The sequence below is a fragment of the Salminus brasiliensis genome, chromosome 2, assembly GCF_030463535.1.
Source record: "Salminus brasiliensis chromosome 2, fSalBra1.hap2, whole genome shotgun sequence".
NCBI lineage: Eukaryota > Metazoa > Chordata > Actinopteri > Characiformes > Bryconidae > Salminus > Salminus brasiliensis.
In genome coordinates, this window is record NC_132879.1 from 23,608,684 (window position 1) to 23,635,197 (window position 26,514).

Here is a 26,514-nt window from a genome sequence, read left to right on the forward strand (position 1 = left end):
CACTAACCCAACACTTCCCAGGAGGTGGACGCACTTCGGTGGGAGATTTCAACAATGCGCATTGTGGACGCCGTCCTGACGCGCACAGGCGCTCCTCGGTGCCTCGCGCTGTAAAGGTGTCAAAAACGATGTGTTACTAAATAATAAGTCTAAAAAATCCTAACAAATGTGCCAAACCTCAGTTTACACTTATGCCTGGTACATAGTTTTATTACACGGTAATAAAAGTAAACTTTTCGTACACGAAATATGCTGCATAGGCTCTCGCCACAGATCAGCCCGTTTCTGTGTGAGGCGTTACCTTGGTTACGGACGTTTCTTAACGGAAATCTCCTGGAAGAAAAAAGAAAGAAAAAGATCTCCTCTGCATTTTTGTGCCGTTTTCCTCTCTTTTTCTTTCCCTGCCGAGCTTTAACGTTTTAGCTTTAGAAATAGGAGCGTGTGGAGGGCTTTGCCCTTCTTCGTTCCCATCACATCCCATATATAGTCATATGAACGGTCAAATGTCTAGCGGCAGCGAATCGCCACTCAGATCCTTAAAAAAAGACGGGGCATGGAGCAGGAGCCCGCAGAGGCCGCTTCCAAAAAAGTATTGAATGTCGTGAGGAATTCGGCGGCCCCCCCTTGTCAAAGTACATATTTGACAGGGCATACGGGGAGGACCGCTTGCACTCCAGCTCAGCGTTCAGTTTGGCCCACACGCTCCGAGCTAAGCACCGGCCGTCAGCTCCCCTCTGTACATTTCCCGTTGTTTTGTTTTCTGGAACTTTTGTGCAGCCAAACCAAATAAGCAGCCATGGATGCCATCAAGAAGAAGATGCAGATGCTCAAGCTCGACAAGGAGAACGCCTTGGACAGAGCTGAGCAGGCTGAGGGAGATAAGAAGGCAGCAGAGGACAGGAGCAAACAGGTCGGGGATTTATTCAGTTTTCCATAGAACAAAAAAACTAAACCAAGGGGTGCCTTTATCAACCCCTTCGAGTAAACGGATTACCCTGAGTGGATTTATAGTGGCAGAAGACGGAAGCTAGTATGCATGGCTAACTGAAGTGAATGGGATCTGCTTGACTAGCCTAACCTGAGCATCCAGTGTTGATGTGGAAACAGTCGCTAGCTAAGCTGCTCTTAAGCGACCTGTTCCTGCTTTGTCATCTCCCATGCTTATAGAGAGCCCTCTTATAACGGGGCGCAGCTGACTGCAGTAGTTGAGGACACGCTATGCGATATGTTTTGTGAATACTTGTGAATAATATAATGTTAATGAAAACTGTCATCTGCATGCATGTGTAGCTGGATGATGAGTTAAGAGAGTTGGAAAAGAAATTGCGCATAACCGAGGATGAGCGCGATAAAGTGTTTGAGGAGTTCCAAAAGGCCGAGGAAAAGTTGCTGACCGCCGAGGAGATCGCCACAAAGGTACTACGTGTGTGCCCTTCCAAGTCTCCCCTAACTTTTCCATCTTTCTCTCTGTGTGTCTGTCCCTGTGTGTCCTTTCCTTTGCGCCCTGTCACGCACTGCGCTTTCCTGCTGTTCACCGCTGTGGAAAACAAACAAACAAACAAACAAACAATCCCCTCAACCCACGGCCAGCTCGAGGATGACTTGGTAGCCCTGCAGAAGAAACTGAAGGCCACCGAGGATGAGCTGGACAAGTATTCTGAGGCTCTTAAAGACGCCCAGGAAAAGCTGGAGCTGGCTGAGAAGAAAGCCACAGACGTAAGTATGGAGGCCAAGCGTTTACTGGCTGCCCACTGCTTCCACAGACCACCCTTTTTTCTCTGTCACACCCTTTCTTTCTCTTCAGACCTGTGTGAAATGACAGCTGTTGTACTTTACTGGGTGAAATGTGTCCTCAAAGTGGAGGACTGGTAAAACCTATGGCTTTAGTAACCATGCTCACAGCGTGTCCTTTCACTCAGGTGTGTGTTATGTTTGTACACCACTGATGTCACTTTCACATCATGACTGTATCAGTGAACATAAGGAGCTCTGAGAGGCCTATTCTGTTATCAGCACCTGATAACTGATGGTCAGACATAGAGAAGCAAGTCAGGCACTAAGTATCTGGTCAGGCATATAAAGGAAATGGTCAGACATAGAGAAGCGAAGCGTCCTTGAAAGAAAATACTACACTAAGTGGAGCTGGAATTTGCAGGACGTGTGGCCGAGGCTACTGGAAGACAGTACTGGAGAGCAGCCGGGCTGTTAAATTTAGCCTAGTGCTTTATATGGTAAAGACACAGCTCTCCTCCTTGGGCCGTGCCCCTTGAGATCATGAGTGAAGTCTCAGACGATTTCATGATCTTTCAACCTCTCATTTTAATCATACAGACAAAAACTGCATACAGTTTCAGTTTATTACTGAATAAATACACTGTTTCTGTCAAAATATTTAGTATTCATTTTTAAATGTTTTTTTTTTTTACCAAGTTTCTTTTTATCTATCTCTCTATATATATATTTAAGGTCAAATAACAAAGATGTTGTTCATTCAGGTGGTTAGAAGGAAGCTTATGTACTTTCATAGGAAATATATTCATAGTTCTGAATGCCATTAAATGGACAGTACAGGCTACAAATACAGGATCATCATAATCTGGATTAATTCTGTAATCTGCTTCAAGTGTACAAGTTTGAACAGCCCCAGCATATTAGTTTAAAATTATCTAACTAAAATATCTATTTTAAAAGACAGTGATTTCCCAAGTCTTAGCCATATTTCCTTTATAACCGCCACTCTGTTAGAAATGGGGTGCTTGCCGCCCCCTCGTGGTCCAAGATGAGAATTACACCAATCTGCTTTAACAGCCGGTAAACAGGTTAAATAAAAGGGTCCAGCCATCCGTATGAACACCTGCACACTAATGTCATTCGTAGTGGAATTATGATTATTATAAACTCCTAGTCTGGTACATTTGCACAGTTCTGCCAGCATTTCTACACTCTGCCAGCAGAGTGCGCTGTTTGTTCATTTATCAAAATAAAAAATAAAAAAACTAAGGAATGCATCTTCTCCTCCTCGTCCAGCATTCCTCGCATTTTCTCCAGTCACAGACGCAGTTCAAGCGCTCCGGACTGAACATGATGAGTCAATGATTAGCAGGTGTGAACAGAGTTGGGGGAGTGGTACAAAAACCCAGGGGGTTCCAAGCCTATATGCGTCGAAACCCGCATATTACCATGCTAAAAACTGTAGGACATCACCATTAGCAATACATGCATTAGTATATACGCTAAGAGGTTCTATATAGTACCAGAATGGCCCTTGTATCGATAGTGGATTATTATTTTTTTAATAATAATTTGTATAAAAACCAGGTTAAGAATCACCAGCAGTTCTTCTCATACATGACCACTGTCTTTACCAAAGAACCCTTGAGAAACACCCCTCCTTCTATTTTAAGGGTGTCGAATATATACTATAGCGTGTGCAGTTCTGGACGCAGCCCAGTCCCACAGTACGCACACACCTGATTCAGCTCGTTAAGTAATTAACAAGGGACACGTGTTCTGTGACGGCTGGGGGGGATGGGGGGCGTGTGCAAAGCATTGGGGACCACTCGGTCAGTTAAATATCAGTCATAATCAATCAGAAGTGTATTAAAAAATCAGAGATACGCACAGGAAGCCCCACAAATCCTGTCATTTTCGTTTATTATCGAACGTCATCGCGAGCTATAACACCACCCATGTGTTCGACAGCCCGGTGACGTCACGCTCGGGGCTTGGCCGCGACAACATGGGGACTTCCGGTGTGGGCTGGAGGCGCCGCTGCGTGTTTTGAGGCCAGCACTGAAGAGGGCAGCTTTCTGAGCAGGGCGTTTCTACGCTCTGATCTCTGTCTTTCACCTCGAAGCTGTAAATCAGCGTGTTTTTAGTGTTTAGCTGCAGTCATGGCGGGCTTAACCTCGTTGGAAGCGGTTAAACGGAAAATCAAGTTACTGCAAGAGCAGGCGGACGGTGCTGAAGAAAGAGTGGAGAAACTGCAGGCGCAGCTGAACGCGGAGAAGAAAGCAAGAGAAACAGTAAGCGCTTTAAAAACACAGAGGATTACTGCAGAGCAAAGTAGCACCTTGTCCTCCGTGTTGGGCTTCAGTGCTGCAGGCTAACCAGGCGTCTCCGCATAGCTACAGTTTTGACCAGCGCAGCGCTTAAAGTGATGCGTCTGTGAAGGAGAGGGAGGACAGTGAGTGATGTGCAGCACCAACTTGCATAGCGGGATTTCTCCATCACGCCCCGCTGTGCGCTCAGTCCGTTTCTTACACAACTCAGCCTGTTGTAGATATTATGGCTGTTAAGTGTAATTTCCTCACTTAACCAGATTACGAGCTAATTAGGAAGGGTGTTTTGATGCGGGCACTTGCTAACGTTCAATAACATATGGCTCTAATGTAGGGTTGTCGTAGGCCCTTTTTCTGTTCTTGGTTTTTTTTATTATTATTATTTAAAGAATGTAAATTCTGATTTTATGTGGCAAAAATATCTAACAATATTTTCTCTTCAATTAATGCAAAATATTGTTTTGATCGCGACAAATATGAACAGGATGTAGGTGCACAGTTTTCACTTTGCATTTGAAAGTGAAACAAGTCACATAGGACAGCAGCCCTCAGCATAAAGGTCGTATTTGCTGCTATATTTCTACTCTTTTCAAATGGAAAATGACTCATTATGGTGTGTATGTGTGTGTGTGTGTGTGTGTGTGTGTGTGTGTGTGGTGTTGGAAATGTTGCTGACTTCAAATTAGACTATATTAATGTGAGCTATGAGAATTCAATGAAAACACAAAGGAAACACAAAGCAGTTACAGCTCTGTTTGGAAGTCCCTCTTGTTAACTAACGATTTGCAACTATGTCTCCTTATAAGGACATGTTGCGTTGATGCATGTAGTACAAAAAAAGCCAAGGGACCCACCTTAGGCCACATTGCTGCAGCCATAGTCACAGCAGACAGGAAATAATTTCGAGCTTTCTTTAGCTGCGTTAGTGGTTAAGGGAAAGCTGTGTTCACGCATGGATTTTTTTTATTTATTTATTTTTTTTGTAGTCATTTGAAGCAGAGATGTGAGCCTCTTTTAGACATGAAACCAGTAGTAGAACATCTATTTATGCATGTTCCTTGCAAATTGCTTCATTGATTCACTTTACCCTTATGTAATCCTCTCAAGCCAGAGTCCATCTCCACCGGTTTAGTGTTCTAAGGGGTTGTGGTCGGTTACACAAGTCGCTTGTGTAGTATCCGCCCACATGTCATTAGGTTGTAACCAGAGTGCATGAATGTGCATTCAGTAGGATATTCCTTCACTCACAAACTTTGAATCTTAATCTTAAAAGAAAGAAATGCCATATTACATGATCTGTCTGAATGTGTATTAAGCCTAACCCGCAAAGCCAGTGGTGTTTTTGCCTTTTACAAATTCCTTGTATTTTAAGTTTAGTCTTAATATTTGGTCTGAGAAAGTGGGAGTTCAGGTTCTGTGGAAATGTAATGTACAAGTAACTGTAATGGATAAGGATATCGGAATTGTATCTGTGCAACAAAAGAAATGTAGACATCAAACATGTTCAGATTTGACTTTCTAACTGATGTCTCATGATTTGTCTTTATTTACTTCTCTAAAAATGAATGTTAGTTATCTAGTCTCTTTTTCTACATATCAGCTGTTGCCATCATCCTGGAATTCCCATGTCTGGGCAGCCTTGGAGAACACCTGAAGTTCTGCGGTCATCATTTTAAAAGAAAAAAATTCCAATCCTAGGATGTTTGGTAGGGACATAATAGGAAGTTGCAGTTGTTTAGTCAGAATTAATCATTTTAAGCCTATGGAGACTCTCTTCTCCATTACTCTAAATCTCTCCTGGAGAGTTAGTAATGGGCCCAGAGCTCTCACATACATTAGCACTATTGCCAGTACACACAGTGTGCGTGTATGAAGGCTCTCAGGGGAAGGGATCTCTCTCTGCCTCAGTGGGCCTTAATGTGTAGAAGTAGCCTGTTCAAGAACACACGGTCATCAAATCGCAGTGCAGGTTCCTCAAGTTTCAGGTTCCTTATGTTTACTGGTAATAATCAGTGCTATTGGTACACAGTTTCAACTGTATATGTTTTGGAGGTGGACTGGTATGTCTGTTCGTCATCTTCTCCCTATTTCACTCTGGTTCTTCTGCTGTGCTCACCTAGGCCGAGGGTGATGTAGCCTCTCTTAACAGACGTATCCAGCTGGTTGAGGAGGAGTTGGATCGTGCCCAGGAGCGTCTGGCCACCGCCCTTCAGAAGCTGGAGGAGGCAGAGAAGGCTGCTGATGAGAGTGAGAGGTGAGTGTAGAGTAGTTTGGTAAATTTTGAAATTGAATATGGGCACAGTGTTTATGCTCGGTTTGATACATACATTGGTTTGTTCAGTGGTATTGAATTGCTTTTTGATATTGAACGCTCCAGATCAATTTGTAAACCAGGACGTGCTGTAGGCTGTGAGAGACTGTGGAAGTAAAACAGATCTATCACACTTTGTATACCCCTCCCCCTCTTTCTCCTGCACTCGATCACTGTGGTTACTGTGTACAGACGCTGCTATTGAGGTGACAAACATGCCTCCACTTCCTAGCCTGCACAGCGCAGCTGGTGCCTTGTTAAGAGTGCTTGTTAGTGCAACCACTTTTTCTAGCTATGAATTACTCATTAAAACTAAATGTATTATTTGGCAAAAATGTTATCACAAAGGATGTTCGTTAATGTAAAAATAACGACTTGAGTTCTCTGGATCTCAGGAAATAGTTTCAAATACAGAACCTCAAGAGCATTTAGCTGAAATCTTTAAGTAATGGCTGTGGTGATGCCATTTGCTGGCCCAAACAACAGACGTGAGCTGTTTGTGTAGTGGCACCAGAGCTTTGAATAAACAACGATTCACAGGGGCACAAGGCCGTGTTTCCCGTTCTTTGTTTGACTCACACACAGCTTCTCTGTGCAGCCAGGCCCCACACCATAGTACACAGTCGCTCTGTCTAGTGACCTGGCTTCAGCTACTGATACATCATGATTTTTCCTCCCTTCAGGGGTGGAAGTGCATGTAAGCATAGGTTTTGAGTCCTGACAGAGTTGTCTTTACAACCTTAAAACCAGAGACCTGAAAACCAGAGAACAAAACCAATAAGATTGTCATCTCCACCTATAATGGAGTAAAACCACTGAGCTAGCTTGGGGATCCTCCCTAATACCCTAAATCGCTTTCACACAAAAATACTTGTGCTCTCAAAGTACATGGTGAAGAACACTCTGGTTAAACGAAACATGGGTTAACTGACTGCTTTTACAGACTCGAATTCCTGGCGCAGATTGACTGGCAGTGGCTCTAGAAAGTATGTGCATCTCTCCCTGTCTGTCTGCTTCTTCAGTCATGTTTTCATCCTCTCTTTCCTTCTACAGAGGCATGAAGGTTATTGAGAACAGGGCCCTGAAGGATGAGGAGAAGATGGAACTGCAGGAGATCCAGCTCAAAGAGGCCAAGCACATTGCTGAGGAAGCTGACCGCAAATATGAGGAAGTGAGTTCCTCAGCAGACCAGCCACTTCATGCCTAAACACACCCCATTATCTGTAGCCTTGAACTGTCACTTAAATCCAGCATGTGGTCATTTTATATAAATTTGAAATTGTTTAGCTGTCTTTGCTAATAGTTACACATGTTTGCAGCTCTCAAATCACCAAACTTCATTTTATTTCCCATATGTATGCTTATAAATTACACAAGTGTACTATACTATGTGCAGACTCTCAATCCCATGTGTGTGTGCGCAGGTGGCCCGTAAGCTGGTGATTGTTGAGGGTGAGCTGGAGCGTACAGAGGAACGTGCTGAGCTGTCTGAGAGGTGGGCCACCCCACTGCTGCTTCACACTTGACTTGCACTATCTCACTGACCTGCTGTGTAACACTGTGCTAAGATTTGCACCATGTAGCCAGAAACTTCCTGGTGTTCTGTGACTCTAAAGGTTTCCCACCGTTTTAATGCAGTTACCTAATGCTTCCTCTTTTTTTTTCTCTTTTTTTTATTTTTTATTTTTTGCATGCACCCTTAACTTGCATGTGTTCCCTGTATGGAATGGCCTTGTGCTGTACACACGCACTAACAGAAATGTGCATGGATTGCAGGACGAGATCAAACAGTTGGACCAAACGTTTAAGTCCTTAAAAGCAGCAGAAGGACAGGTACTGCACACTAACACTCCTCATTAGGTCTACACAAACTAACCTCTTCAGCAGGCTAGGCTTTCTTACTCTGTAGTATCCTTTCCAGCTTCCAGTCTTATCTGCTTCACCTTCTGCTTTTTCTTTTTAGTTGTTTTTGGTTCTTATTTTATTGGCCCATCTAACCTAGCAGGAATGCTGCAAGCTCAATTCGCCACACTGAAAACATTTTCCAGCGTGCATGAATTAATAATTTAGGATAGCTTCTTTGACGTTTTCTGTGTAGTTTGGTCACTGTGGAACATTCCTGCTTTGTTTAAGGGGGGCCACGGGCTCCCCTTCACCATTTTCCCCTATTTTTATTCATTTTGGGATTTTTATTTCTTTCCCCTTTTCCTTACTTTTCTATCTTTTTCCTATTCTTCTTCTCTAAATCTATCCTGAATCTTCTCTTTTTTTTTTCTCCCTCTTGCTGTGCCCTCCACCCTTCCTCCTCCTCTTCCCTTTCTCTCTGTTTTCTGCTACCTTTTACATAAAACACTAGCAAATGTGCTGAGCTTGAGGAAGAGTTGAAAACTGTGACCAACACCCTGAAGTCTCTGGAGGCCCAGGCTGAGAAGGTATGTGTTCTGCTTGTGTGGCCCAGGCACCATCTCATCATCCCCTTTGACCCAAACCAGGGTAACTTTTATGAAATCAGTGAGTTCCAGGCATGGTCTGGAGTACCCATGCCCATATTTTGTTTTTTCTCCTGCATTACCACACCAGCCTGAACTCTTATTTACCTGATTAGTTAGACCAGGTCTGTTGGAGCAGGGAAAACACCAAAATGGCCATGAGTACTCCAGCACCAGGGTTGGGAACCCTTTTCCCATTAGCTTTATCAAAATTAAATTTCAGTGTAATTCATACATTCTGTATGGTTATTTTATTCCATAGTGATGGTTTGTGTATGTTTTGAATGCTGCAGCAGACCGCCTGTGCGCTGGTGTTTGTGGTCAGGTGTGCTGGTCTGGGTGCTGACATTTGCCCTTGTTTTACCTCCACAGTACTCACAGAAGGAAGACAAATACGAGGAGGAGATCAAGGTCCTCACCGACAAACTGAAGGAGGTGAGTTTTATATGGGCCTTCAGAGGACTTTACACGTAGGTGTGTATTTGTGTTCAAAGCATGTGTGATCGCATTCTAAGGATTCTACAAATGTGTTCTTCCACCCCAGGCCGAGACCCGTGCTGAGTTTGCTGAGAGATCAGTAGCCAAGCTTGAGAAGACCATTGATGACCTGGAAGGTATGACTTTAATATTAGCAAAGTTGTTTGATTGTAGGCCTCATTCATGCTCTAAAATATATAAGAAGCTTTCACACATTCATCAGGAGAATCTTGCTCATCTTCTAGTTCTGATGCTTAAAAGCTTTCTTTTCTATTTCCTTACCTTCTTTTAGTCTTCAAATTTTTTTATGTCCCTTCTCCGATGGACTTGCCCTTGCCATATTTAACGAATGCGGTCATTGTTTGAACGTTAGTCATGTTTTATGGCCCTGCACTAAACAATAGAGCATTATTTTGGAATGTGATTATGCACAGTCCTTCTTTCTGATTAGAGTTTTATAGACACTAAATATTGAAGAAGCATTCATTCGCCCTCTTTGTCCCAGTCATTCGGTTATTCACACATCCAACACCATTTACATAATTCTGATACACTGACTGAGTGGAATGTTTGCACTGTGTCAAGTGTCCTATCATCCCTGGTGATATGAAGTCACGGATATAAAGGACTTGTGTTAGTAGAGTAGGTATTCCTCGTTTAAGTTGGCTGTTCAGTTAGAGTGATTGGCCATTCTGTAAATCAACTGTAAGGGAACAGGAAGCTGTGTATAAATTTGGTACACTGAAGGAACTAACATATGCTGTATAAAGTGGAACAGGGTAGGTTTTTTTTTGAAGTGTTTACTTGATATTTTAAGTTCAATTTGTTTAGTTGAATAAAAATGATTACTGGTTAATTAGATTTTAGACTGGTCCATCAGTTTCACTGTTAGTTTTAGATGTGGCCCACCCCACATCTCGTGTTGATTCTATTTCATTCTTCTGTTACTGCATTTTTTTTTTTCTTCTTCTAATGTTTTGTTACTTTTGCACTCTCTTCTGTACTTCTTTTGTCTGTCACTGTTCTCCCTGGGCCTGTCCTGCTGCTGGACTGGATGCTTCACCCTTTTCTCCACCTCCTGCCACCTCTCCTCTTCCACCCCCCACCTCATTACCCTTTCCTATCCACTACACCTCCACCCCAATAGATGAGTTGTATGCCCAGAAACTTAAGTACAAAGCCATCAGCGAAGAGCTGGACCACGCTCTCAACGACATGACTTCAATGTAATTCATGTGCTGTGTCTGCTTGTGCCTCTGCCTGCCCACCCCCTCCTTTCTGCTCTACCCTACCACCACCTCATCACTACTCCTGTCTGCCTTTTAATCTCATTTTATAAAATGTCCTGCTATCTCTGTGACTCAGCAAGATCACTGGCTCCTAGATCTTAATGCTCCTCCAGTTGATGGCATGTTCATGCCTTTGCACACTTTGTGGCATAGGTTGTGAATTTATGCTGGGTAAAATATGTCTGCTCTGGAGGTAATGTAATGATGTAAAGTTCATCAGTGTAGCCAGATTTTGTGGAAGCAGTGTATAGTAGTGCTTTTTCATTTTCTCCTGGTTTGCACCATTTTCTATAACCACCATTACTTTTTCTTAAAAGTAATCTCTTCTAATCTGTGACGAAATCACAGCATCCTGCTAATGTTCAAGCATAATTCACTGTTAACCTGGTCATACGGCATGTAAACAGTTTTCTGAAATGCAGCAGTGCTGAAGGGGAAGCGTTTCAGTGAAAACTGTGCTTTGTTACTTCCTGTGTGTTTCCTCTTTTGGTATACCCTGTCTGATTACGGTAGCTCCTCTGCCAACTAACAATCCACTTCTACTACCTTCATTTCTTTAAAGCGTGCAACTCTGTTTACCTTCATATTTGAGACTGAGGTGACACAATGCACACTAGGCTTCTTTATGATTGACCTGTGTGCTGTTGGGTAAGTCAGCCAGGTGTCTTTGTGTTTGGCTCCACTCCATGGCCATTAAGGGTACACTAGTTGTTTTTTAATACTGGCGTTCTGTAACCGTTGGGTGATTGGAAGTGCATTTTCCCAAATATAAAGCAGGAACACTCGGTGAGTGTTTTTTTTAAAAATGTACACACTCTGAAATGCTAGGCAATTGCTTGGCAGTCATGCAGCCAAATTTGTTCACACTAGGGAAGGGTTCAGAAAGTGAGATGATGCTGTAGCATTTTCCATTTTCACAAATACACATTCTTTAGATTGCATGGCTTACATGAACATTGATCTTTTATCATTCTGGGCTGTTAACGCTGATTGGCTTTTCTTGATCCAAATCTGATGCTACATGAGCCCATTGCAAAGCCTACACTTCCTTCTACATGAAATATTAGAATTGTGCGTATGGTGGCTGATTCCTCCTGCGTGCATCAATTTGTGCACTCGTGTTAGTATGGCATTTGGAAAATAGCGTGAATCTGTTAGTTGTTCTGGTTCTGTATCAGCAAATGGAAGTTGTCTTAGAGCGCAGAAGATCTTTCTCTCATAAGGTTTGAGGTTTGAGACTGCTTTGAGTTGTATGCGTGAGACTCTAACCCCCTGGGCAATGCCTCCTCAATGGGCATTGTGGCTCCTGGTTTGCAGTGGCCCTCTGCTGTGTGCTGTGCGTCCTCTCAGCCGCAAAGGGTAGCCCTTCAACTTGTCTCTGCTCCTCTTCCCTGCACAGATAAAACTTTTTACACCCCCATCAGACGCCTCCCGCCGGCTGAGCGGCATCCTTCTGCTCTCTCCAGCCTTCTGTCCCTGTCTGTCCTTTCCCTCCTCTCCCTCTCCTTTTCCCTCACTTCTGTCAACCCTGATCCATTCATGTTGGTTCGTTTCCCCTCTCTTGTACAGTACCTTTGATTCTTTCTGCATTGTGTAAAAAATAAAATAAACGTTCCTTCTATGTAAAACTCTCCTTTTTTCCCTGTCTTAAATCATCTTTTTGTTTGTCATTTTAGTCCTTTCTTAGTGGGTATAATAAAATGAACATGCCTAGCTGCATCATGCCTGTTGTTTCTTTTGCTTCCAGTCAGTGGTGAGGTGAATATATAGTTGAATTTGTGGAGAAGTGCCTTCGTACAGTGTCTTAAAAGAATTTACATACAGGAAAATTCTTTATCTCCATTCAAATGTCAGAGTTAATTGAGCCTTTCTACCAAGTATTATGATGTGCCTCCCTGTTGGTCTTATGGAGAGATTAGACTACAACCACTACCTTTAACTGTAATGAATACAAATGAAACAGCACTTGGAGAGTTTGTGAGATTAGTTAGGAGATTAGTTTTCTTCCTCCAGGCTAATTGTGTTGGAATTTCAGTCCACATTCTTTAATTATTGTGAATGAGGCCTCAAATGAATACTTGCCCACAGCAGAGGTTAAAGCTCCAGCCAGGAATTGCTTTAATATCTTATATCTATTGACTAAAGCTCTATTTTGGCACAGTAAAAATAATTCTAGAAATGAGCTTGACAACTGCTTGAATGGCAATATTGAGAAGGCAATTTGAAGGATTTAGGACATTTCAGCTTTTCCTAGGACCACTTTGTGACCTGATGATCAGATGGGTTAAACAAGCCTCTAGAATGGAGTTTAATGATGAAAACATGATAGTAAGAGGATGCATTCTGCTTAATGTCTGCTACAACATTTCAGCATGGCAGTTCTCATGTATATTGTACACATTTTAAAAGTTGGTTAGTTGAGTGACCATCAAAGAGTTGGTCCTATGGCTAGGAGATCACTAGTCCCTAATCCCCAGCGATTGCTCATCCATCCTTGGATGCATTCTTTGGTTTAATGCTAACAGACACTGCATAACTGAATAGGTGTGTGTTGTGGTGTGTGGGTTTTTCAATTTTAATTAGTTCTTTGAATGTTCTGTTCTTACTAGCCTGCTACAGTCCATCAAAATGATCTAACTCCTCTTCCTCCTGTGCTCCAGCTGTTCATCTTTCTCTTTATTCATTCTCTGCTTTTCTCTTTTCCTAACCTGCTGCCTGACTGCACAGACCGCCTCTACCAGCAACTTGAGAAAAATCGTCTTCTCTCTAATGATCTAAGAGTGGCCTTGAATGAGGACTAACTAGTTTGAATTTGTTTTATATTCGCAACAAAATGACGATTGTTATGACTGTGTGAAAGACCCACATTTATAATGTATATTCTACACACTATCAAAGAAGACTATCTAAGACAAATCTAATATATTAATCCTAATGGCACTTTTTTTTGCAAACAGATGTGTAAATAATGTCTTAAACTGTACCGTATTGCTTATGCACTCCGTTGTTTTAAGCATGCCTTGAGTAAGCAGAGACGGATTGTTGCCTTTTGGTACTGCTCTGTCTTGCATGGTCACTGTGCCAGGGTCAGAAATTCTGTCTCTGTCTTGAGTTCCTCCTCTGATTTGCTAGAGAGGAACAAACCTTAAAGGAAAAGCTTGCTGAAAAATCAAGTGTACACTATTTACCTTATTTATTTATCCCCCCCCCACAAATGCAGCCGTTTGGCCAGAACAGGATTGGTGGCAACAAGTGCTACTACAGTTTTGCACTGTAGCTAACAGGCAAATGTAGCTAGCAAGTAATGGAATGCTGTTTCTGTACTGGTCCAGTGCAAAACTAAGGAAGCAAACTTTAGTCACCTGTCCGGTTTAGATTGATCAACTACATTTTGAGTGAAGGGGGAAAATGTGTATTTTATATTGTATGTATTTATTTTCAGCAAACCTTTCTTTAACGTTGTTCGAGCAGGTTAAGTTGTGACTGGAGTGTATATTTATTGAACGCAGAAGTACTTGAAGTGTCTCTGCATGCTCGGTCATACATGTTCACTAGTGGTATTAATATTGTCTTCTAACGCTTGATGTTCTAACAGATAAACTGTCACACGCTAAAGAAGAGAACCTCGATATGAACCAGATGTTGGAACAGACTCTATTGGAGTTGAATAATATGTGAAGGGCCTGTTCACGGAATGATGTCTGCATTTTGTAACTTGAGTGCTTTATTTTTTTTTTTTGTTTGTTTTGACGTTTGAAGTTATTAGATTGAATAATGTGTGCCATTTGTTACCAAGATTTAGTTTTCTGCTTATTTTTTTTAAAGGTAATATTCTGGTACATCTTACTCTGGTAATTCACAAACTTTGTCTTTTCCGTAAGAAATAACAAAGTTTGCAAACATTGCACTTAATCCTCAATTTATGCACATGGTTCTAATAGTGGACACGGTTGAGTCTTAAACCAAGTTTAAAAATACCCCCCCCCCCCCTCCTTTTTTTTTTTTTTTTTTTTTTTTTTTTTTTTTTTTTCTCTTTCTCTTTTTTTTATTAAAAAGCCAAAGTTTCCTTTAAAGTGTACATTAGTTTGGGTTGCTTATATGTACACTGGTGCTACCGTGAAGACACAAGTCTAGCAGTTTGTAGCTTTTAAATAGTAAATCATAGTTTGTATACTTTATCAATTTGGTTCATATTTTAGCCTACTTATGTGCCAGTAGGAACCCTGGCCAAAAAGGGACCTATCTGCAGTTTCATTTCTTTTCTTTTTTTTTTTTTCCTTCCTCTCGCATCTTCTACTTGGTGCAAAATGTCAGGCAGCATCATCTTTGCAAATGCATTTTTGGGTTTTGTTTGCCCACGATAAACCTGTATGGTTCAAAAATGTATTTTGTTTTGAATTTAAAAATATGATTAAATCATATTTGGTTGTGCTTCATTCATTTTAAGTCATTTTAAATGTAGATGTATTAAATGTATGTCATAACTAAACTAAAATGTACAAAGCTAATAAATTTAAATCCACACAACTTCAGATGTTCTACAAGTCTGGAATTCATTTTTCATAATTTATGCTCTGGGTGTAGGCCAGGGCTGCTCAATCCTGGTCCTGGAGAGCTACCACCCTGAACAGTTCCGATCCAACACAGCTGACTCTAATGTTTATTTGCTCCTGAAGGCCTTCATCATCTGGATCAGGTGTGTTAGGTTCAGGGTGGAGCTAAACTCTGCAGGGTGTAGGCATTTCGGGGATGAAACGCAAGCATCTCTGTTCTGAGCTCACAGTGTTCACCTTCATGCTGGTCTACTTCACACAGAGGTGTTATCTTCCACCTAGTGGTTTGTGGCATTGATAGCCAGGTCTCAGCTGAGTTGTTGTTTAACTACAAACACTAATCTGTTAATCTGCTCCCTTTATGTTAAGGTTTCTGGGTGCACTTGTGCTGGTAGAGGCTTTGTTTCTAGTGCTTGGAAGTTTGTGTTTTGTTTTGTTTTGTTTTTCTTTTCTATTTAATACAATAATTTTTCAGCCAGGAGAGGAATAGGACATTGCTAGTAGGAAATAATAGGTTATTTACTAGCGTTTCACTAATCTAATTTACCAGTAGACTAGCAAATATAAACTACCAACCTTTAACACATCACTGGTCTAATGCAAGTGACTAAACTGCATAATCAGTCCTTTAAAAAAAAAAAAATGCTGTTTATTGTAGTGTAACACTGCAAATATGGGAGTTTATGTCACTAGGTTATATTGCGCAAGGTCCCAGTATTTTTGAGCTGTTCTCTAGTGCTGCCCAGAACCAAATGCAACCATGTGAGGCTTTCATTAAATATATATTCAATACTTTCATAGAAGAAACTGATCACTCCAACACTGGATAGAATTGATAACTTCATGGGTGGAAAATAGGACCTTCCAAGCCTTATTGTTAGTACATAATGCTTGCACTGTACTTGGGGAAGAACATTTGCTTGGAAACAATTTGACTAAAATATTCAAAAGAATTCAGCAACTGTGCAGTGCATGACAGAAGTGCAGCTTCTCAGCAGATCTATAATACAGACATGGGTATGTGTTGTGATTTTAAGCAACTGTACTGCACCCCAAATTACTGTTAAAAGTAGGGGGAAAGGGGTGGGTGGACTGATCGTGACCGTGATTTCCTTTTGAGAATCTATCCTCACAAGGCTATACTTTGTCCAAATGTTTGCAGGCAGCCTGAACCCACACCTAATCGTTACTTTTGTGAAATAATGTCTCAAGTAAAAGATACCTGAGCACTGAGTGAAAGTACAAACGTACCAGGTGAAAAACTGAATTACAAATAGAACAGCGGTGGATTTTCTTAGTAACCTTTTGATTTATCAGCACAGGAACAGTTATACTCTTCTAATCACACTATTCATCTGATACTGAATAAATATCACCATACAATTAAACACAAAATATTCATCTTTTTTTATTATTATTATTATTCAGTTGTTGAGTACAAACAAACTGGGTAACTATAGCTACCATCTATCATACAGAATACATATTGTTTTTATTAAACCATATAATGTGTATATCAGTTGCAACGCCTACCATATTGAGCCTTTTTTCAAAATAAAAGTCCTTCTGCGAGCGTTAATTTTAATGTTTTTTAATGTTTCCACAATATTTAGCTATATATATTCACAATACTCCGATAAGACATGTTTTATATGAAAATAGTTTTTAATTTAATATTCACAAATATTAAAATTCAGTTACAAAGATACCGTAGATGACATTTACACTGGAGAATGCCTTACCCACAAAGCAGTAGCGTCCACTGCCGCTAACTTCATACAGTCTTTATGAACGCTCGGTGGTAAACAAGTCTGTCTAAATCTGTCTAAAAAAAAAAAAGCCAAAACATTAAGATATAGCAAGCGAGTAACGAGTAACGATGTCACGGCTGTTTTTGCTGTCACCGAGTCGCCTGTGCTCCAGATGTCAATACTGTCCTCAACTAATGAACTCCTTCTCTTGTGTGTTGAGATTTCGCCCAAACTGTGAGAGTCAGCTGAGAGCTGTGAGAGCTGTGAGAGCTCAGCAGACAAGACATTTGACCACTGCCCGGCACACTCTCCGCTCTTCCAACGGTGGACGACAAAGACTTTGGCTATTAGGCCTCGGGGCAGGTTTTCTCTTAGCTGTGGGGTTGAAAAACCATTCCAGTCCTGAGCGCTGTGAGTGTGAATCTGAGAAACCAGACAAGCCTCATAATACCTCAAAATATAGTTCTGCAGTAGAAATCAGTCGAGACTTGGTTCAGCGGATAAAGGTACAGGTATCAGGACAAGTAGCTTCTTTTTTTACATTCAGCATCGTAGTTTTCAGTCTGTGTGTTAAAACCAGTCAAAGGGCCTAAACCCTGTTATTTCATCACAGGATGAGGTGGGAGCTCCTGGGATGGTCATTGGAGTATCTGTGGATGGAACCCCAGTGTGGTGTGAAGGTATAGCTACTGTGAAATACTACAAACCTACTGAAATGAACAGACAGAGCTGCCTTCATAATAATTTGACCTTCTTTTAGGCCTAGGCTATGCTGATTTGGAGAACAGAGTGGCTTGTGGTCCAGACACTGTAATGAGGATAGCCAGCGTCAGTAAGCCTCTGACTGCAGCAGCTGTTGCTCTTGTGTGGGAGGAGGGCAAGTTGGATCTGGACGCTCCTGTCCAGAAATATGTTCCAGAGTTTCCAGAAAAACAGTTTGAGGGGGAGAATGTAAGAATACATACTCCGGATTCAGAAAAAAGGAAAAAAAAAAAAGTTTCCTAAAATGTTCAGTGGTGGTCTTTTCTAAATTAGCATGTTTACATATTTCAAATATATCAAAGAACAGTGCTGTGCTTTCATCAAGCTAGATAAACTGTTGACTTTTGGCGTTTGTTTTTGTTGTCTTTAAACCAGGTCACGATAACCCCACGAATGCTGCTGTCTCACTTGAGTGGCATCCGGCACTATGAAAAAGACCCCAAAAAGGTGAGGGAGGAGAAGGAGAAAGCAAAGCGTCTTCTGAAGCCTCCGGAGAAGAAAGGAGAGAAGAGCTCTGCCGAGGACAAAGAGAAATCCCGGCTGGAAGAGAACAGTACTAAGAGCAAAGATGTCAAACCAGGTCGAAGGAAGAAAGAGTTCGATCAAGGAGAGTACTACCTCAAAGACAACTTTGAGAATGTGATCCAGGCCCTGGACCTATTTAAAGATGATCCACTCATTTTCAAACCCGGTAAGCTTCTAAGCAGGGCTTTGTTAATCATGTGTGAAATATGGCTTTGTAATGATAAAATAAATGTGGGGGGAAAAAAAGAGTGTCGGTCAGTATTGTCTAGGTCCTCCTCAGGCTTTGATGGATGCCTTCTCACGCATTCCTTGCTGCTGTCCGAATCTCCTAAAGTGGTTAGACTTTTCCTTTGAACGAGTTTCCAAATGCCGTCCCACAGATTCTTAATGGTGTGCAAGTCTTGAGAGTCTGTTGTCCACAAACACACCTGAACTTCCTGACTTCTCCACCCTCACCTTAAATGGTTGAGCAATGGCATATCGTCTTCTTGGCAAATATAGATATTTGTGAGACTCCTTCAAACACTTTCAATTACATATTGTTAAACATCAGTGTTTATCTGAGCAGTTGTTTTTTAAATTGATGCGTTTCATCAAGCAGAATGGCATATACTCCAATCAGCCATAAGATTATTACCACCTGCACAAGGTCTGACCATTCCAAGATATTTTGGAGCATTTCTATTGGTCAATGTGTGTGTATGTGCATGTATTTGTTTATATAGTATTATAACCACCTGCCCAATATTGTGTAGCTCACCCTTATGTCCATGTGACCAATCAAGGCATCCACAAAAAGGACTCCACAAGACTTCTGAAGGTGTCCTGTGGTATCTGGCACCAAGACAGTCGGTTGTGATGTCGAGCCTCCATGGATCACATCCATGAGCCTTAGGTGCCCATGACCCTGTCACCAGTTCACAGGTGGTTCTTTCTTGGACCACTTTTGGTAGGTAGTGAGCACTGAATACCTGACCCAGTCGTCTAGCCATCACGATTTGGCCCTTGTCAAAATGGCAAGAACTGAATGTTCACTTCACCTGCCAGTATTTTTCACTTCATCTGCCAGTGGTGTTAATCTTATTGCTGATCAGGGTAAATCGTTACCATTGCTAGAAACAGCCAGTGCTAAATAGCTCTGTAATGTTTTTTTTTTATTCAGGTTTGTACAATTCACAGCTGTTCATGTTTCTACAGCATACTGCAATAATCATTAAATTCTAATAATAATCCGCTGCACAGTTGTGGAGCCCTTGGATCACTCTATAGTGAATAATTGTCATTTTGAGCCATTTTAACTGAACTATAGTTTGACATTGCTTGAAATGGTGAAGTTTACAGACCCTGAAGTAAGGTTAGAGTTAATGAATGACTTAAAATGAGTTCACTGGTCCTAGTTCTCCTTCGTTGTTAGCCTGAAGCTTTTTATTTTATGCTTTTTGGAGTCACAATTCAGCATGATGCAGATATCCAAGAAAACTAAAAAGAACATACATTATCATACATTATTATTGTAAAGGAGTCCATGTTATAAATCAGTTAGTCCTAGCTAGAGGCATGCAGTAGCATATGATTGTGTTGTTTTTTTTCTAGGCACTACATTCCTCTACTCCACACATGCCTTCACTCTGTTAAGTGCTGTACTGGAGAGAGCAGCAGGTCAGCGTTTCCTGGACCTCATGCAGAAGATGTTCCGTGAAATCGGCATGCTCACCACGGTGCCTGACGAGAACGACCCCATCGTCTACAACCGCTCCAGGTCATTTTACAATCACTGCTGGTGCTGTGCTTCTTTTAAGATGTATCTCAGCTCTCATACTGTGATCAGTTTGGCTGGTGTGGACATTTTGAAATGTTATTTTCATGTTTTCTGCCAATTGCAATTGTCATTAACAGGTTTTCTCTCACATAAATATGTAACTTACATATTTGTTTCAAATTAGTTACTGGATAAAGCTATAAGATATAAGCTAAAGTATAATTGAAATGCCAGTAGCTTTGTATTTCTCATTTTTCTGCCTCACCAGAAGAATCTAGTACTGTCTTAAACCTGTTTACCTTAATTATGCTTGTTTTTTAACCACAGGTTTTATCATTTCAATAAAAAGGGACGTATAGTGAACTGCCCCTATGTGGACAACTCCTACAAGTGGGCTGGAGGTGGCTTTCTGTCCACGGCGGGTGATCTGCTGCTGTTTGGAAACGCTGTGCTCTACAGCTATCAAATAGCAGACCTGAAGGACACTAGCGGCCTCCTTCCAGGCTTTCTTAAACCCCAAACAGCCAAAGCCATGTGGGCGGCTGTGGATAAGACAGAGGCTTCTTGGGATAAGGACGGACTGTATGCGCAGGGCTGGCTGGTTGTGGAGCAGCAGCAGAAGTACGGGCAGTGTCGTGTACGCAGGCATTATGTCTCGCACACTGGAGGCGCAGTAGGGGCGAGCAGTGTGTTACTGGTGTTACCCAATGAGACTTTACAAGCACCAGGACAGAGAGTGACTCTTCCCCAGGGAGTTGTGGTGGCTATTATCACAAACATGCAGTCTGTAGGACTCAATACTGTCGCTCTGAAGATTGCCCATGAATTTGAGAAGGCCAGAGACAGGTAAAGTTAGTGAAGTTAGTGCTGGCTAATGTCTAAGAGATGTGCACTTTCAATCAAGTGTCTTCATTTGAGTCCTACAAAGAATTTGTGCGCCTCGTATCAGAACACTGCCCTGTGTGCTTTGTTTACAGCGCTCATATACGAATGTCAGCAAGAACCATTCACACATTTTAAACTTTAGTGCCATTTAAACTGATTTGAATACATTTTATATTGTTTTTGACTAGTATGTTAAATAAATGACTGCTTACCAACATTTGTTCCTTAGTCTTTTTATATTTTTATGTGTTAAATAGGAGTTAATCTTCATCCTGTGCATTCTGTACACTCCTAAAGAAATGAGGCCAACAAAATAACTGCTGGAGAGTTTGCTTTGTCTGAAGAATTGGCAGTTTACATATCTAAAGTGGAGTGTTTTCTCTAGATTTCCACTAGAGGGAGACTCTTCAACTACTTTTTTTCCTCTCAACTTCCTCTCAAGAAGCAAGTAGGTTGTCTAAAAACATGATAGGTGTTGTACCTTTACTTTTACTACTCTACAGCATTTGTCTGAAGTTCCTCTTCAGAGCAACCTAGTGCTAGAAGTCTTGCCCAAGGACCATCGGTGTAGTGTAGTGTGGTAAATTTAACCCTGTCTGCCACAAGGAAGGTGGTGTTATTGGCCACTACACCAAACACTCACTCAGTCAGTACAACGTGTTTTTTGATTTCTTCATACACTCACACTCAAATGGCCAGCCTTTTTTTGTAAGTTGCTCATGAGTGTAGGATTTATTTTCCTTAACCCTTCCTGCTCTTCAGACACCAGAGCAAGACTGCCCACCGCTCCAGGCACAGTTATTCACTGTTCAGACAGAGGTCAAATTCCATCCAAATGATGATTGTGGTTGTTGTCTTTGTCTTTATCTACATTCACTTTAACAAATAAAATATCAATAATCAAATTAAATAATTGAATTAATGCTCGCTTGCTCTCTCTCTCTCTCTCTCTCTCTCTCTCTCTCTCTCTCTCTCTCTATATATATATATATATGGACATGGAGGCACATAGACTGTAGATTTATGAGGGTAAAGCACTATACCTATGTATCTATGGAACCAATGTGGTTCTTCTATGGTATCACTCAGTACCTTTTGAGACACCTTTACTTTTTAAGAGGTACTGAATATTTGATTCAGGCTGTGTATGTAAAGCCATGTGTTGGTCACCTTCCTATGCTGAGTTGTGGTTCACTACTGTCCCACTGATCCAGAGTGATTTAGGTTAAAGACCCTAATGAACAAATTAGGATACAATGCTGAAGCATCAGGCATATTGATGGCAACAGGTAGTAGTTTACTAACATGTGCTTAGCATTCAGAATAAACAACCCCATAGGGCAAAAGCACTTCCTCAGCTAAGATGTCCAACAGTAGTGTTGATGCTACTGAAACAATGAACACACACGTGGATTAATACTGTTTGACTTTATTTTCTTCATTAGATAAAACAAACAATCTGTATAGTTTATGACAGCGCATTGCATTCACAGGGTGGTTAATAAGGGGCTAAATGTCTTTGGGTGGTCAATTGAACAGGTGTAAGCATACAGATATATGCAAATATTTGTGTGCAATGTTAGAATCCCATTATGTCAGTGGCATGTAAAAGTTTGGACACTTCTAGTCAAAGTTCCTATAACGAAATAGTTAAAGCAACCATATGTAGCTTTTTTTTTATCTTAAAATAACAGCTTTAAATTCATGTTATAGGGAGAACAGTGCTGCTGTCTTTGCTGTCGTTGCCAGGCTTGCTGCTAACTGCACTGTGTAACTTGAGAAGTGGGCAGGATAACTTCACTCTGTTGAGTTCCATAGTTTTGATTTAAGTGAAAAGAAGATAAACTGATCTCCAAAAGGCATACAGTTAAATATGAAACATTCTTTTGACATTTCAAGCAGGATTGGTGTATTATTTTTGTTTTGTATAGGTTGTACAAGTGGAAAAAAGTAAAGGAGGACAATGCAAAAAAAAATGGGCAGCCCAAGAGATTTAACCTCTTAAATAGCTTTCATAGATAACAACTGTCATCACTGGAAAAGACCAAGTGATGTCAATTTTAAAACTTTAGAAAATACTCGTCCCAGCAATCAGCAGGCATGGGTTTCTCTAAGTAGCTGACCATTAAAAACAAATGCTGCCCAACAAAGCAGAAGGCAACTATAAACAGACAAAGTAAAGTATTTTCAGGTAGTCGTTTCCTCAGTTCAGAGTGTTATTAAGAAATGGCAGTTAACACAAAGAGTAGAGGTCAAACTCACTGACAAACAGGCAAATCAAAATCTCTCTTTGACCGCTGAAGGACCTTCAGGAAGATTACACAGGAGTGGTGGTGCACTATTCTACTGTGCAGTAACACTTGTGGAAGAGTTACTATTCAGAGTAGCAGAAATTTGATCAGGGGTGCCCAGACTTTTGCATGCCAATGTAAGTGTTGCATCAGTTAGGTTTCTCTAAGATACAACTGTCATTGCTGCAGCTTCCATCACTGCTTACTCTTTAAATATATGATGGCAGTAGATCACAAGAAAAGTAACATTGTTTGAAATGTATTAAATTGCTGTTCATTTTTATAGAATATAATAACCCTGTGCCCAAATGTCTTTCATCATTTCTTTTATATTTTATATTTAATATATTTAATATTTAACATTTCAAATTTGTTCAAAAACAGTTCATATCTTCAAGATGAGTTGAAAAATAACTATTTACATGTTTTAATTGAAATATTAAGAAAGATGGAAAGCAGAGAAAGATGAGTGAGTCAGAGTCATTGTGCATTATTCAATGCCTCCACCAGAGGGCATTTACAGAAAATCACATTCTTTTGATCATATTACTTCAGATCAGTTTATGTTTCTTAATGCTGTTCATGGTATTTCCACCATACCCCTTGATTTCACTTTCCAGTACTCATCACCATTTTTTGTCTGCTTTCTCTGGTTTTCAGCTGCCATCCTTTTCATTCTGTAAAAAAGACCAGAACATACAGGTAAGCCCAGGACCCTTTGCTCAGCACCTTAAAGCATAAGCTTTGTACCATGACACTTGACAAAGTATTACATTATTCCGTAAATGTTGGATTCTGACCGCAAAAGGAATTCCATCGAGCAAAGATCCATCAAGCAAACTGCTTTTATTTACACTCACTTGCAGATGTAATAGATGATAGCAGCCAGCATCACCAGGATAAGGATGAGGATGATGGTCACAGCAGCGATCATGCCTTTTTCATCACTGTTGTTTGCAAAGGTTAGCAGCTGGAACTGCTCACATCTGCTGCCTTTATAGTTGTCTCCGCACCTGCGAGAAGGGAAGAACTCCTTGGTTCATATAGTGACCATGACCTTAGCAGAGCTTACACTGACCTAAAGTAAACTGACCATTCCTAGACACGTACAGAACTGCAGTGGAATGTATATTCATCCAGCTCTTATCAGCAGGATGTTTATTAGAAGCTCTCTTTTTCTTATTGTGATGCTTTTGGTCTGAGCTAAAATGTTACATTTTCAAAAGGTATAAGCAAAAAAGGGAACTAACAAAATAGAATGTTGGAAATGACTAGACGAGTAAAGTCATGTCATTTAAAGGTCAAAATGTGACTCTTTGATTGAAATGATTTTTTTTCCCAAAAGCTGCAGGTAGTCTGTGGTGGTTTTAATATTTTGGATCATTATCCAGTTGTAGAAGCCATCCTCTTTTTAACTTCTGCCTTTTAATGGGTTGACAGTTGCATCCAAGATTTGCTGGTATTTTATTTTCTTAATTTGTGCAATACTGCCAATGCCACTGGCAGCAACACACACCCAAACCCTTATTGTTCACAGTTAGCAAGGTGTTCCTGTCGTGAAATACAGCTCCTTTGCTGATTATGGTCAAAGTGTTCTATTTTGACTTCATCTTCAGCTTCCCCAAACTTATCTGGCTTCTCTAGATAATGGTCACAGATAAGGTTTCTTTCTGTCTGTGTTTGTGCAAGCAGTGCTGCACTTTGAAACGGTGCGCTACTGTCCTGACTCAGCTGTACTTTCACGCAGGTTCTTGTGGTTCTTTTGGATTTACCTGTATTACCAGCATACGAGGTATGCCTTCCGATAATTGTCTTAGACCTTCAGAGCTCATCTTGACAGTTCTCTTAAACTGCTAATTCTCAATAACAGTCTGCACAGTAGAAACTGCAAGCTGAAAGTGTTTGGCTCTTGGATCGTCTTATAACTCTCGCCTGCCTTGCGGGCATGAAGTAATTTCGTTTTCAGATCTTAGGAACATTAGGCAGATGTTACGAGGAGTCCATGTTTGCTGATTCATAGAATTTATTAAGCTTGGTAATGTAAGTATTAACGTCTGTATATTATTGGGGTGGTTTTACTTTAAGCTGTTCTGCAAATGTCCTGCATTTTCTACATATTTGCTCTCTGCTGCACCCAGCTCTACTCTTCTATTTGCAGACTCTCTATAGCCATTACTGTCATCCTTTCAGCCAAATTACAGAAAAGCCTGTAACAAAGTGTTCCGATACTCACACGCAGGTAGGTGTGGACACAGAGGGAATTTTAAAGCACTTTCCTCCGTTCATACAGTAGAATTCCTCTGACCCAGTGCAAGGGTCACCATGATCTAAAAAAAGACAATCACAAAAGAGCAGATTATCTGTCTGTCTGTCTCTCTCTCTCACTGTGCTGGATTTCTACGAATCAGAGAAGATAAGGCTGTCATGTCTTATTTTCTTACAATTACATGAATCTTACATTATCACCTGAACGGATTATGCACTATAATAGATTGTATCACAGAGGACAATGAAACCAGTGAGCCATTACTGTACTTTTACCTGCCATCATGAGAACTGCTCAAGAACACCTCGTCACCAGAATAATGTCTGCTCCCACCTATCAACAAAACAGATGCTAAATCCCTCATTGTAAAGAAAGACCCTTTAACATCTGTCCCCATTCTCCATCAAAATAAGTGCCTTTAATCAGCTGTACACACACACACACACACGCATATATATTTATATATATATATATATATATATTAGGTTTAAGCCTACATCCCATGGTATTCAAAGTGATCTAACTAGGGTTTTATATTGTTTACAAGTAACAACTGCAATTGCAGGCATGAAGTAAATTCATAATAAAAAAACTCTGTTAATATTCAGTGAAAAACAGCAAATAAAATGAACATAACAGTGACAATATTTGCGTGACACCGACTACAGACATGTCATAACTCATATCATATAATCTATGATATATATACTCCCTAAGAACAAAGGTGCCAAAAAGGATCTGTTAGTGTAAAGAACCATTTTAATGAAGTCCTGCATGGATCTATTCAAAGCTGTAAGAGTGTACTCGTCATCAATGTGTTTCCATAGATTGTGGCCCTTTACAGTATACAGTAATAGCGAACAACAGTAATGAAACTATAATTGGCTACAAACATTAATATAATAATCAGTTCAAAAGAACAGGTCATTCTCAACTGTGTCAAACATCAACATGCTTGTTTTATGGGGCAGTTTATCCATTTATAGTACCACTTTTGTCAATAAAATAGTTTGAGAAAAGTAAAATGACTTACCAGAATGGAGAAGTTCCCAGTTACACTCTTTCTCTGCTTGATCAGGTGAGCTACTCTGTCTG

The 26,514-nt window shown here is 40.7% G+C and overlaps 3 protein-coding genes across 24 annotated transcripts; 2 read left to right on the plus strand and 1 right to left on the minus strand.

Annotated features, from left to right (window-relative positions):
- Window positions 1-596: 596 nt before the first annotated feature.
- Window positions 597-14,614, plus strand: tpm1 (tropomyosin 1 (alpha)). Of its 21 annotated transcripts, none has more exons than XM_072670862.1 (10): window positions 597-910; window positions 1,291-1,416; window positions 1,591-1,716; window positions 6,182-6,315; window positions 7,426-7,543; window positions 7,797-7,867; window positions 8,130-8,205; window positions 9,234-9,296; window positions 9,406-9,475; window positions 10,486-12,346. In XM_072670862.1, the coding sequence occupies exons 1-10, from the start codon at window positions 797-799 to the stop codon at window positions 10,566-10,568; spliced, it is 981 nt and encodes a 326-aa protein (XP_072526963.1). In that variant the 5' UTR covers window positions 597-796; the 3' UTR covers window positions 10,569-12,346. The 21 variants fall into 21 exon arrangements, with proteins under 21 accessions (XP_072526963.1, XP_072526997.1, XP_072527017.1 ...); XM_072670870.1 differs by lacking the exon at window positions 8,130-8,205 and adding an exon at window positions 8,729-8,804 and having other exon boundaries at window positions 606-910; XM_072670855.1 differs by lacking the exons at window positions 8,130-8,205; window positions 10,486-12,346 and adding exons at window positions 8,729-8,804; window positions 14,223-14,614 and having other exon boundaries at window positions 620-910.
- Window positions 14,615-16,974: 2,360 nt separating this feature from the next.
- lactb (lactamase, beta) lies at window positions 16,975-21,077 on the plus strand. 2 transcript variants are annotated; one of them, XM_072673688.1, is made up of 6 exons: window positions 16,975-17,443; window positions 17,545-17,611; window positions 17,692-17,882; window positions 18,069-18,384; window positions 19,812-19,977; window positions 20,305-21,077. In XM_072673688.1, the coding sequence occupies exons 1-6, from the start codon at window positions 17,060-17,062 to the stop codon at window positions 20,825-20,827; spliced, it is 1,647 nt and encodes a 548-aa protein (XP_072529789.1). In that variant the 5' UTR covers window positions 16,975-17,059; the 3' UTR covers window positions 20,828-21,077. The 2 variants fall into 2 exon arrangements, with proteins under 2 accessions (XP_072529789.1, XP_072529788.1); XM_072673687.1 differs by having other exon boundaries at window positions 16,975-17,437.
- Window positions 21,078-23,729: 2,652 nt separating this feature from the next.
- Window positions 23,730-26,508, minus strand: LOC140547765 (uncharacterized). The gene is made up of 5 exons (XM_072670932.1): window positions 26,453-26,508; window positions 25,695-25,752; window positions 25,387-25,480; window positions 24,014-24,166; window positions 23,730-23,830 (listed from the first exon to the last, which is right to left on the minus strand). The coding sequence occupies exons 2-5, from the start codon at window positions 25,702-25,704 to the stop codon at window positions 23,734-23,736; spliced, it is 354 nt and encodes a 117-aa protein (XP_072527033.1). The 5' UTR covers window positions 25,705-25,752; window positions 26,453-26,508; the 3' UTR covers window positions 23,730-23,733.
- Between the last annotated feature and the right edge of the window lie 6 nt (window positions 26,509-26,514).